Source organism: Venturia canescens, chromosome 1 (assembly GCF_019457755.1).
Source record: "Venturia canescens isolate UGA chromosome 1, ASM1945775v1, whole genome shotgun sequence".
NCBI lineage: Eukaryota > Metazoa > Arthropoda > Insecta > Hymenoptera > Ichneumonidae > Venturia > Venturia canescens.
In genome coordinates, this window is record NC_057421.1 from 33,895,884 (window position 1) to 33,907,154 (window position 11,271).

The 11,271-nt window shown below is 34.0% G+C and overlaps 2 protein-coding genes across 4 annotated transcripts; one reads left to right on the top strand and one right to left on the bottom strand.

The window, feature by feature from the left end:
• Nucleotides 1-1,288: 1,288 nt before the first annotated feature.
• Hus1-like (Hus1-like checkpoint clamp component) lies at nt 1,289-4,034 on the top strand. Its single transcript, XM_043421998.1, has 3 exons — nt 1,289-1,668; nt 2,356-2,762; nt 3,597-4,034. Exons 1-3 carry the CDS (start codon nt 1,617-1,619, stop codon nt 3,960-3,962), a joined length of 825 nt encoding a protein of 274 aa, XP_043277933.1. The 5' UTR covers nt 1,289-1,616; the 3' UTR covers nt 3,963-4,034.
• Nucleotides 4,035-5,406: 1,372 nt separating this feature from the next.
• On the bottom strand, nt 5,407-10,657 carry Nup62 (Nucleoporin 62kD). Of its 3 annotated transcripts, none has more exons than XM_043421898.1 (5): nt 10,259-10,641; nt 9,469-9,618; nt 8,721-9,402; nt 8,245-8,485; nt 5,407-5,975 (listed from the first exon to the last, which is right to left on the bottom strand). In XM_043421898.1, the coding sequence occupies exons 1-5, from the start codon at nt 10,311-10,313 to the stop codon at nt 5,613-5,615; spliced, it is 1,491 nt and encodes a 496-aa protein (XP_043277833.1). In that variant the 5' UTR covers nt 10,314-10,641; the 3' UTR covers nt 5,407-5,612. The 3 variants fall into 3 exon arrangements, with proteins under 3 accessions (XP_043277833.1, XP_043277839.1, XP_043277824.1); XM_043421904.1 differs by having other exon boundaries at nt 8,721-9,378; nt 10,259-10,640; XM_043421889.1 differs by having other exon boundaries at nt 8,721-9,618; nt 10,259-10,657.
• Nucleotides 10,658-11,271: the final 614 nt, after the last annotated feature.

The window sequence follows — 11,271 nt, forward strand, 5'->3', positions numbered from 1 at the left end:
AAGTTTCCTTAATTGTTTTGTTGAAATTATTTACAGTTGGTTTCGTAATTTTTTTTACATATAACATTATGTTTTGAATTTTTTTCATTCGTCATCCGATGTACTCGTCACTTTTGCATTTATTTGATAATATTTTGTTCTTTTGAACTAAAAGTATTTTCATATATTACTAAGATTTAGCAGAATCATTTTTTGTATTCATTATTTGTTTGAAACGGTTTTTTTTATAACCTTTAGTAATGAATTACTCATTTGAAGCAAGTTTCGAGAGAATAGATCGAACAACTTCTTATGAATCATCGTTGAGACTATTGTCCAGGTGTATAATATATAGTCTCGGCGAGCCTCGGGAACGCAGCAGAAAATGATTCACTGCCATCAGCGCCTTATTAACCCTTTTAGGGGCAGTGGTACATGTATGGACAACCCTTTTTCCTGCAGTTTTTTTATTATTGCAGTTTTATTTTGCAATACCTTTGTACTTCTAAGTTGTTTCTAGTAACTTGAATGTATATTTGTTTATTTATTATTAGTTATACATATTTAAAACCGCAAAAACTTGTTTTTTTTTTCAAATAAATTGAGCTTTTCTTGAACGGAACGACAGGTTGCATTGAAATTTTTTTTACCGATACTTTATGTCTAGTACTATAACATATACTATTTTCAGATTTTTCGACAAGCTAGAATTTAAAAAAAAAATGTTCAAATTTTCAAAAGTTGAATTCTGAAAAAAATGTATTATTCATAAATTGTTTTTAAATATTTCATTTGTTGTTTAGAAACTAATTTTCAAGCAAAATTATTAAAAATTACAAAGAACATAAAAAAAATGATTAATAAAGAATTTTAATGAAAAAAAAGGATCTAGTTTTTCCCTACGTCCACGTCGTTAGTTCTGGGTCATGCTAAGAGGGAGAAGAATATGTTCACGAATTTTTACTATTTACAACACTCAATATGAGACCTATGTATCATTTTCTACTCATTGTGGTCGCCATATTGAATCCGCCATCTTGAACTGTGGAATTTTGATTCCAGAATCATAATCATAGCGACCCCAAAAACCTTTCTATACAAAATTTCGTGCCAATTGAAGGAAAAACATCAAAATTAATCAAAAATAGTCGCCATTTTAGATTCGCCATCGTGAATTTTTCAATTCTGAGATCAAAATCGTAATCAGCGACCCCAAAAACCTTTTTAAACCGACTTTAGTGCCGATTGAACGAAAAGCCGCGAAATTAATTTAAATATAATAGTCACCATTTTGGATCCGCCATCTTGAACTTTCCAATTTTTACGCCAGAATCATAAAATCAGTGACCCAAAAAACCTATGATTTTGAAAATTTGTTCAATAAAAAAATGTGCCCCTCAAAGGGTTAACTCGGGGCACTCTGGGCAAAACTGTGGGCCTGTGGGACAACCCCCCCCTCCCCCCAGTAAGAATCGGTACAGAAAATTGAACTGTGCATAGGGTATGCTTCTATACCTACTTCTCCCTTATGTTGCTTATGTGCGTTTGAGTTCTTTGCCCTTCATTGCCAATCTGTTGTCTTATTGTTCAACAGTGGCAGTACTGATTTTTTTATTCCCTTATTGTCCGAAACGATAATGAAATTCAGATGTAAAATGGTTGATACTGCGGCTATGCGAGATTTCATGAGTAAGTTAATCCACTTTAATTACCTTAACCTATCATCAATGTTCATTTTATTTTCATGCAATTTTTGGCGAAACAAAGAGGAAACAAAGTCAATAAAACTCTCCTCTTGGAAAAAATTGTTTTCAACAATTTCTGTTTTCGAAAAGTCATGTTAATTCATTTACTTTTGAGAAAAATACATTTTCAGTGGGAATTTTTTTATAACTCAGATTTTACAATCCAAGAAGTGACGCTATTTATGTCAATGTACATGCAAGTATGTTGGTTTTTATGATGTCGCATAGTGTTTTACAACCATTCTGATGGAATACTTATAAAGACTTGGAATTTTGCTCCATATTCTTTATCTATTACAGAAGTTTAAGAAACCAATTAAGTTGGATCATTATATATTTTTACAGATATTTTTCCTGTTTCTGGAAAAAATTATCAGAAATATTTTAGATTTTTGAAATACATACTCGAATGATAAACAATTCGAATGAAAATAATTTTTTTAAGGATCTTGATAATGTCATGAAATTCCATCAGTTTTTGTAAAATGATCTTTGACAATTTGTTCATCAATTTACTTGTGTCTATTTGTAGCAATTTATAATTTTTCAACATGCGTGTCCAATTGCATGCAGTAAGAGGCTAGAAATAAATTATGAATCTATGTAATTTTTTAATCTTATATTTATTCAGATATAGTGAATATTGTTTCACGTATGTCAAAGATGTGCGTGATAAGATTGACACCAGAAGAGCTTTGCTTCAATGTTTCCGATGATGGATCGCCAGTTGTTTGGGCAGAATTATCAAAAAAACACTTTTTCACTGAATATGTCGTTGTTGGAGTCTCCGATATGCAGAATGAAATATACTTGGAATTTGATGCTGCAATGCTGGGTCGAAGTCTCAATTCATTGAAACAAACAGCACGGTCGACAAAGATTAAACTAACAAATAAGCAACAACCATGTTTGACGATTGAAGTAGAGCTACCGTCAGTGGCTAATGAATCTTGGCAGTGCATCCACGATGTACCTGTCAGAGTAATACCTCGTAAAGAATGGCCGGTTTATAAAGCACCTCATCTACCGGTTTTTGATGTAATTGTTTTTTATTGATATTTTTAAAGTCGTACATTCCATTCAAATAATTTTTCCTTGCCGATATTAACATATTTTATTTGTTTTGCACTGTAAGTTTTTATTTTCCTACTTTCTTTACTCGTACAAAATGGAGATTCAACTTGCTTTCGAGTTTCAAAACTTTGACTTTTATCAATTAAGAATTGAACTTCGAATTCCAAAATTTTCATATAAAACTTGAAAATTGATTCACCATTCAATGTATAGATGAATTGCTTGATCCTGAGTATCAATACGCCGCGCGTTTTTCCTTGACCGGTTGAAAATCTTTCTAAAACTCAGTATCGAATACTAAAGTGTATCCAGATATACGCATATAGGCCGACCAATTTCGGCGCGATTAGACTAAGGGCGCATACGAGTTTGACGCCGACTATGCCAACAGCGTTATAACAACGTTAATAAAGTTTCTAACGCCAAAACGCGTTCGACTTGGAATAAACGCAGTTAAACGGAGCGCTGTTAGCATTGTGAGCGTTTACAACGTCAAGTCGAACGGTGAGTAACGTTATTAACATTTTCAGCATCCAAGTCCAATGCGCCCCAATAGAGTTCATATTTTTATAATATAAAAACCAAGTTCCCAATTTGATTTGGGTGTAGTAATCATAATCAGACAGTTTGATACTAATAGGCCTTGCACTTACAATCATATGAGTTGAATATTGGAAGGAGAATTATTTTGTTTCATTTTGAAAACAATCAATATGTATCAATGGAAAAGGTAGAATGCTCTGAAAATACTTTGATCTTCTTATCAACCCCTATTCTAGTCTATATCTTCTTTTTCAGATATCGATCGAAATGCCGTCGTTGAAACACGTCCGCAACATAGTTGAAAGAATGAAAAACATGAGTCCTTATTTGAGCGTTTGTGCGGATGCTGCAGGAACTCTCAGATTGAAAATAACTACAGATTCCGCGAGCGTCGCGACGCACTTTCAAGGATTAAATTTTTCAATGGAAGCACAAAATGGCGGTGACGAAACTATCGAAGCGAGCGTTGACGTTCGGAAATTCTTGACCTTTTTAGCTTGGGATGTACTTCATCCTGATATGGTCAAGTGTCGCATTCTTAACGAAAGAATGATTTACCTCTACTTTAATCTCGATGAAAATGTTGATATTCACCATTTCATACCTGCTGTAGCAACATAATGTATTTGTTTTATTCGAATGTATTAATCAATTATCTTTTTATAAACCCATAAATATACTTTTGTGATAAAATTTTTTGGAATCTCGTTATTCATCATAATTATATAGGAGACAATCAGATTTAGCATTTTTTACACTCCGCTCAGTTTCCAATAAAACTTAGCTGTCTTCTCTTTAAAACTAATTCAAATCTTTGTCCCCCTGTGGATCTAAATTCATATAGTGAATTGAATAAGAATGTTGAACGAGGATCAAACATTAATTATGATTTTGCGCGAGGATATTTTGAACGCTTCTTTTAAAGTGAAATTGAATTACCAATAACGCGTGAGCATTCATTCCATTTAATTTACTTATAGATCAGAAAACGGAACTCCAAAATAACTCCATTGGGAAAAAAATATAACTCGATAACCGCGAGTTCCAACACACGCAGGAGAGTCCCTTTATGTTTATTTATAGTTTTGAACTCTAGCTTCGCTTTTTCTTTTTTTTTTTACTAATTAATGGTAAAAAAGGCATTTTTTTTATTTTTTGCTTATAAAACGAAAACTAATGGAAATTTATTCGAAAAAACGAAATGTAGAAAATGGAAATGCGAAAAGAAGGGGCGCTAAAACAATCCAAACGATTTACAATTAATGGAGAAAAAATGAAAAAAATCGCGTTTTTTTTTCATTCGTATTGTCACTCTAATCGATCGAATCGTTTCAGCGCTCATTCTCTTCACATTTCTATTCCCTACATTTCGACTTTTCAATTCATTTCTATAGCTGCATCAGTTTTCGTTTCGTAAGCAAAAAAAATTTTAATTGCGCTTTTTTTACAAATTTGTTAATAAACGCAAAAAGGGGACACCCGAGTCTAAAACTATAAATTGAACACCAAGGAACCCTTCTGCGTAGATAGCACTCGTGGTTATTGGGTTATATGATATTATTACTCTACTACGATCCTTTTGCAATGTTGACCACCCAGTCGATTCATTAATCACTTAATTAATTCCCTCATTTTACAAAATTGTACCATTGCTGCTGAGAAACCTATAGTATCATTCAAAGCCACTTCGAATGTTGCATCTTGACTTCCGTGTTGCATCTTGACTTCACCAGAAGCAATCAGAATAACCCGTTGGCCACGTATGCATTACTGTTGCCGAATCATTAGGTTAGTCGCTTTTCAGCTCTGTTACCGTTTCTTCCTCTTGAGTGGCAATTGTCAATGTACTTGTCCCGAGACTCTACCGAGTCTCTTGACATCATTGAGCATAATATTGAAGGCGGTATCAATTGTTTTAACTAGTTCAAAATTCTCAATTTTTAAATCTTATCGAAGAAAATTCCTGATTTTTTCAACGTTTATAAATTGTCGTAATAAGTAATACTTAGCATCGAGACTCTTGATATCCCGCGTGAATGGCGACAGAATGGAATAACTAAAAAAATTTGTTTGCTCAAATTCATATATTTTCTGAAATCTTTACTTTTTTGCTTCGAGACTGAAAAATTTCCACTTTTTACGTAAATGAGTTATTTTTTAAACACTGGAGAATGTACGTTATTTCTGAGTTACATATTCATTTAACCTTGGGAAAATTACAAATATACATAACAGATTCACGGTTAAAAAACTAATGAATATTATATTTAATCAGTTGTAAGCAAGATTGAAGCTCCTTTCATTTTCTTGACGGAAATTTGTGTGCATCTGATCGATTTGTTGTATTTTATGGCCAATTACAGTAGTTTTTTGATCGAGCCACTGAAGACTATTCATATGGGCATTCAAAATTTTTCCTATTTGTACAATCGGATCACTCGAATCTTGCGATCGATTTGCCTCGTTAAGATGTTCGATTATTTCCTTAAGGTCCTGAGACATTTGTTTCAACTGTTTATCCAAATTTTCGGCCAAGCGATACGTGTAATCGCGCTCGGGATCAGCCACCGACAGTGAAGCCAATTCTTTCTCAAGAGGGGCCAGACAATCTTGTAACTCTTTTTGTTGTCCAACCTAAACAAAGGATAATTTCACAGTAGTGAAAATTCAAAATCAGCTTTCAATTATAATAAAATAGTATGCAAAGATAATAAGTATGTGTAGGATGCAGTGAAAAATTGAATTATTGAGTTTTTATAAAAAAACAAATGGAACAAAATAAACAATTAATGGCTTATATGCACGCAAAGATTTTATATATTTTGTTTATGTAATAAAAAATTCTGTGGAAAAAAGAATTTACTCGTTTCGTTATAACAAAAAGTCTCTTGTTTCGACTGTACGTTTCAACTGCAGATATAAAAGACAAAAATCTTCTTTTGAGTTGTCAACGAACTCCTTATTGTTGTAATCTAAATATATTTTTGGCATAATGATGGAGACTTGGGATAAACTTCCAAAAGCCCAAAACCGAATTTTGCGATGGAATTTGGCATACACCTTCTATTTAGCAATACAAGAGTCTCCTTAAAAGGATTTTTGGTGACTCACAATATTTTCCAAAATATTGAATTTATTCTGAATAATTCAAACACGCTCTGATATACCTATATATATCTCTTGCCACCCGCAATTGCTGCTTTCACAGGCACTTCAGTTTACCCCCACAACTCACGTGTTGCTAACCCCACTCTTTACATGCCACCAATCAACTCTTCCAGCAATCTCTTGATTGTTGTTATCAAAATTATTTAAAAAATAAAACATTTATTCAAATCTTAAACTGTTAGGTCGCCCCGGCGCTTCGCACCGAGGAGACGAATTTTAAAGGAAAAAAACCCCAGGTTTTGATTACAGCAAGGTTTGAATTTTATATGTGACTGAAGTTTCTTATTATTTCATTGAATTTTTTCTCAAGTAGATTTTTTCAAAGGAAAAAAAAACCGGGTTTGGTTACTATAAGATTTGGATCGTATATAAAATTCAAACCTAGCTGTAACCAAATCTTGGAGTTTTTTTCCTTTAAAATCCAGAAAATACCTGGTTTGAACGATACCATAATTTTTAAGATTGAACTCTATAAAATTCAAACTTCAACTCTTAAGTCATAATCTAAAAATCCGCCACTAGCAGAGTGGGGACACTGGCCGAGCGAGACGAACTATAGATATACTCGCTCGTGTTTAAAAAGCAAGTTTAACATTAAATATCTCGGTAAATATTACGAGTCGTCAAAAATTATTTTAAGGATATTTGGTACAGGCTTACAATGTTGCCATGCTAAACCATGCTAAAAACATAAAAAATTTCAAAATGATCAGAATTTTATAAAATTTGGTAAACATATTCTTTAGTGCCAAATTTGACAATACAAATTTTTTAAAATTTTTCTTCCGTACAGTTATCGAGTAATTGATCACTAAACTTCACGTGTATAAGCATAGCGTTTCCATAAATATAGGTATACATTCCGGGCATAAGAAATCTGCTTTAATGCGTAATTACTCGATAACTAAGCAGAAGAAAATTTTGAAAAAATTGTGTTTTCGCACTTGATGTTGAAGAACATTATCACCAAATTTGATCAATTTCTAATTATTTAGACTTTTGTACCATACATCGTTAAGGGGATTCTTGTATTGCTAAATAGAAGGTGTATGCCAAATTTCATCGCAATATTCAGTTTTGAGCTTTCGGAAGTACATCCGAGACTTGAAGCCATAATTCAAGATTTGTCTGTTTTCTATGATCAGTTTTCAAAATATTTATCGATAATGAAAACTATGACTGGAAACAAAAATAATAATAAATGAAGCTTCAAAGGTGCGAAACTATGCTTTAAAGTCGGTAACTATTCTTTTTCAAAAACCACCAAACTTGACAGATTTGGATAAAATTTAACCAGCTTATTGGAAACACAAAAAACTAGTTCCCAATAGGAAGTTTTTATTTTAAACTTCTATATTTTTTGACAATAAACTAATACTTTTTTTTCTTGAAAAACCCGCTAGAACTGACGATTTATTTTGTTTGATTTTAGATGAACCAGTAAAATGTTCTGATGGTCACCACAAAGCACTACTTTCTTAAAGAGGTCCAACAAAGGTAATGACAATTTCGTTTATAATGAATATTTTTTTTTTTAATCTTGGTCAAGTAAAGTTGAAACATAATATAATTACTTCACGAAATAAACTTTATTGCTATAGAATAAAAACAAAAAAAAACGAAAATACTCATTTTTTCACGTTTCTCATTACCTCTAAACCCATTAACCAAACAATGTTTTCTTGTAGTAAAAGAATTAGGGAAAAAGTTTGAAAATGATGTAAAATGATGTTACCACATAGTCGAGCTCGTGTTCAAGTTGTTGCTGTTCTAATTTAACTCTCTCAACTTCCTGATTGAGAGCGGTAATTTTTTCGCCATTCACAATTAGTAATTTATCCCAAGTGTTGACCTGTGTTGCTTGATTGACGAACGCCTTTTCTTGTTCTTCGAGTTCAAGGGTCCATTTGTTTATTGACTCTTCCAATTGACAAAAATTCGTTGTTCCAGTCTGTGTGATGTTCGATGAACTAACACTTTAGCAAAAAATATGTCATTGAAAAACCAATATTAAAATACATATGAATCACTCTTTTTCTATTTTGCAACATTCATTTGAATATTTCAGTACAAATTTCAACTGCTTCGAATCAAAATCAGACTATTTACTTTTCCCAGAATTTAGCTGTTTAAATGTTGGAATATTGAGAAAACTGTAATAAGTGAGAAATCTAGAAAAAAAAATCAGCTTGTTCCTCAAATGAGTCTTACGTCGTAATTGTGCCAAGGGTAGTTTGTGGTGTAGGGTTGGTTGTAATAGTGGTAGCAGATCCTTGATTGGCAGAAGTTTTATTAAGAGTAAAACTCGTAGAATTGGTAGAAGCGACGCTGCTTCCCAGACTCAACCCTGTAGAAGGTGCAGTTGTCACAGCGTTCAAAGAAAATCCAGTCGGGGCTGTGGTTGTTGCAGAAGCGACTGTTGGTTGGCCAAATGTCAAGTTAAGAGAGGTCGAGGCTGTGCTTGGAATGAGACTGAATCCTGAAGAAGGAGCTATATTTCCCAGTGAAATTGCAGGTTGTGGAATTGAAGTAGTAGTGTCTGTGATCGTGAATCCTGCGCCTGTTGTAGCGATAGAAGCTGCCGTAGCAGGGGCGGTTGTTGCATTACTCGGGGTGAATACTGTGCTTGCTGATACTGGTGTACCAAAGCTTGATTTAGGTGCTGTTGATACTGCAGTGGCTACCGTAGAAGTGCCAAGAGAAAAGTCAGATGTTCCCACTGCAGGTTTCGGAATCCCAAAGTTCAAGCTACCCGCTGTTGAAGTTGTGGTAGACGTTCCAAGTCCTCCAGTACCAAAGGTTGTAGCTCCGAAACCAGAAGCTACTGTTGCTCCACCTCCAATTCCAGAATTCAAACTACTTGGTATGGCTGATGTTGATGCGAATGATAATCCTGTTGGTGGTGCACTAGTCAACGTTCCACTCAGGTTAAGACCGGTATTTGGGGTCTCTAACGTACCAAATGTTGAACTGGGTATACCACTAAGCGCTGAACCAAAGACACCACTTGGCTTGACTTGGTTTTGCATTGTACTCATCAAAAATCCTGATGACAGTACTTTTCCTGTATCACCAGCTCCTGTCGTTCCAGCGGTAAATCCAGGTGTACCTGTCAATTTTTGTCCCATTACTTGAGCTCATCTATTCCTTTTAATATTACGATCAAGAAACATTTACTTCATTGGCAATTTTTTTATTATACCTTTTTGAATTTATAATGTACACTAGACTACAATGTAAAGCAACAAATGATTGAAAAAAATTCTTAACTTTTTAGATTCTCCAGGAATTCAGATGATATTCAAAGCATTAACATCTTTATGATAGTGAGGGGAATTTCAATCAAAAGTATTCACTATTTTTTCTGTAAAACGTTCTTTATTAAGTTTCCCAAGTCTTACAAAAATTAACAATAAGATACATTTCAAGAAATTGTGATGTCACAACAACTTTTTTCCAGGTGTTGATGAAAGAACATTTGAAAAAATTTTAAAAAATTATTTTTTACTTTTAATTGAAAAGATCAGATATAACAGGTATAATTTTTTGATCATTCTACTGGTTCTATTCGAGTTCTCAAATAATAACCAGGAACCTGTTGAATGTGACAGTCATGAAACTGCATTAAATTTAGAAAGATGGGAAGTTTAACGAAGAGGTTATGGTATTAAGAAAATATTGGAGAAAATTCTGTAAATCAGGATATTACTGTTAGCTAATATTGAATGAATTATGAATATGTTACTCACTCGAAGCTGAGTTACCACCGGCTTGTGTTTTAGAATTATCGAAGGAGAAACTCATGTTTTTTTTCGTTGCCTAGAAAAAAGGGGAGATTTTTCTAACCTCGACGATTTATTCTTTTTATTATAAATTCTCTCAAGCGTGAATGTTTTATTGTCAAATTGCTAGGATAATGAAATCGAAAAAATATACTGAAATCTTTTTTTATACTATTGAAATTTGCTCTAACGAGCAAATACGAAAATTATTTTTTGCGTCGAAGGTTAGTTGTTCCGTTTGGTGCTGCTGCTTCCTGATCTCTGTCAAGGAATTCAGAATTCAGACGTAGGACGACTTTAGTGGGGACATGCACCCAGCGTTAGTTCTTAAATGTGGCGGCCAGTGATGGCACTGATGGCGCGTTTCATTCTCTTTCTGGCTTCCTCACGTAACTTGCTTATTGGGATCTGACAAAATTCGTGAGACATCTGATGTCAAATTTTGAACTACAACCGGGGTGCAAGATGGACAACTAACACACGCACAAGTCATTTGAAGATGTGACACATACATGTACGTTGCACCCCGGTATGCGCCATTTTTAGCTTGGCCACGCCTCCATGTCAGATCCGTCAGATCCCATTGGGGACATAATGGCGTCCTTTCTGCTGCTCTCACAGCTATTAGGCCCGCTGCACACGGTCAAATGGCTATTTTCCAACAAGTCGACTCTGTGTGACATTGTAACGACACTGTGAAAGGTGCTTGCTGGAAAACTTTTTAGGGTACATTCTACTTGAACGCTGAAAGCGTCAATATTTTTGCGTTCGACTTGGCGTTGTAAATGCTATAAGCGTTTAGGTGGGTACGTTTAGAATTGTGTTCTCAATAACTCTCCTGACGTTCAAGTGGTTGAACGCATCCACAGAGAGAATCGTCTGTTATCTCTGTTATCGTACTACTGCTTGTTTCGCTGTCTTCACTTTTCGATGAATCCAGTGTTATTTCGTCGAGTAATTGAAAAAAAAGAACAAATCAC

Bases quoted from the DNA above. Each gene is read 5' to 3' on its own strand.
- Hus1-like (XM_043421998.1), top strand. From the start codon at position 1,617: ATGAAATTCAGATGTAAAATGGTTGATACTGCGGCTATGCGAGATTTC. The intron at 1,669-2,355 runs GTAAGTTAATCC...ATATTTATTCAG, and splicing joins GGCTATGCGAGATTTCATGA to ATATAGTGAATATTGTTTCA. The intron at 2,763-3,596 runs GTAATTGTTTTT...CTTCTTTTTCAG, and splicing joins CTCATCTACCGGTTTTTGAT to ATATCGATCGAAATGCCGTC.
- Nup62 (XM_043421889.1), bottom strand. From the start codon at position 10,313: ATGAGTTTCTCCTTCGATAATTCTAAAACACAAGCCGGTGGTAACTCA. The intron at 9,619-10,258 runs GTGAGTAACATA...AAAAATTGACAG, and splicing joins CGGTGGTAACTCAGCTTCGA to GTACACCTGGATTTACCGCT. The intron at 8,486-8,720 runs GTAAGACTCATT...TTTTTGCTAAAG, and splicing joins ACCCTTGGCACAATTACGAC to TGTTAGTTCATCGAACATCA.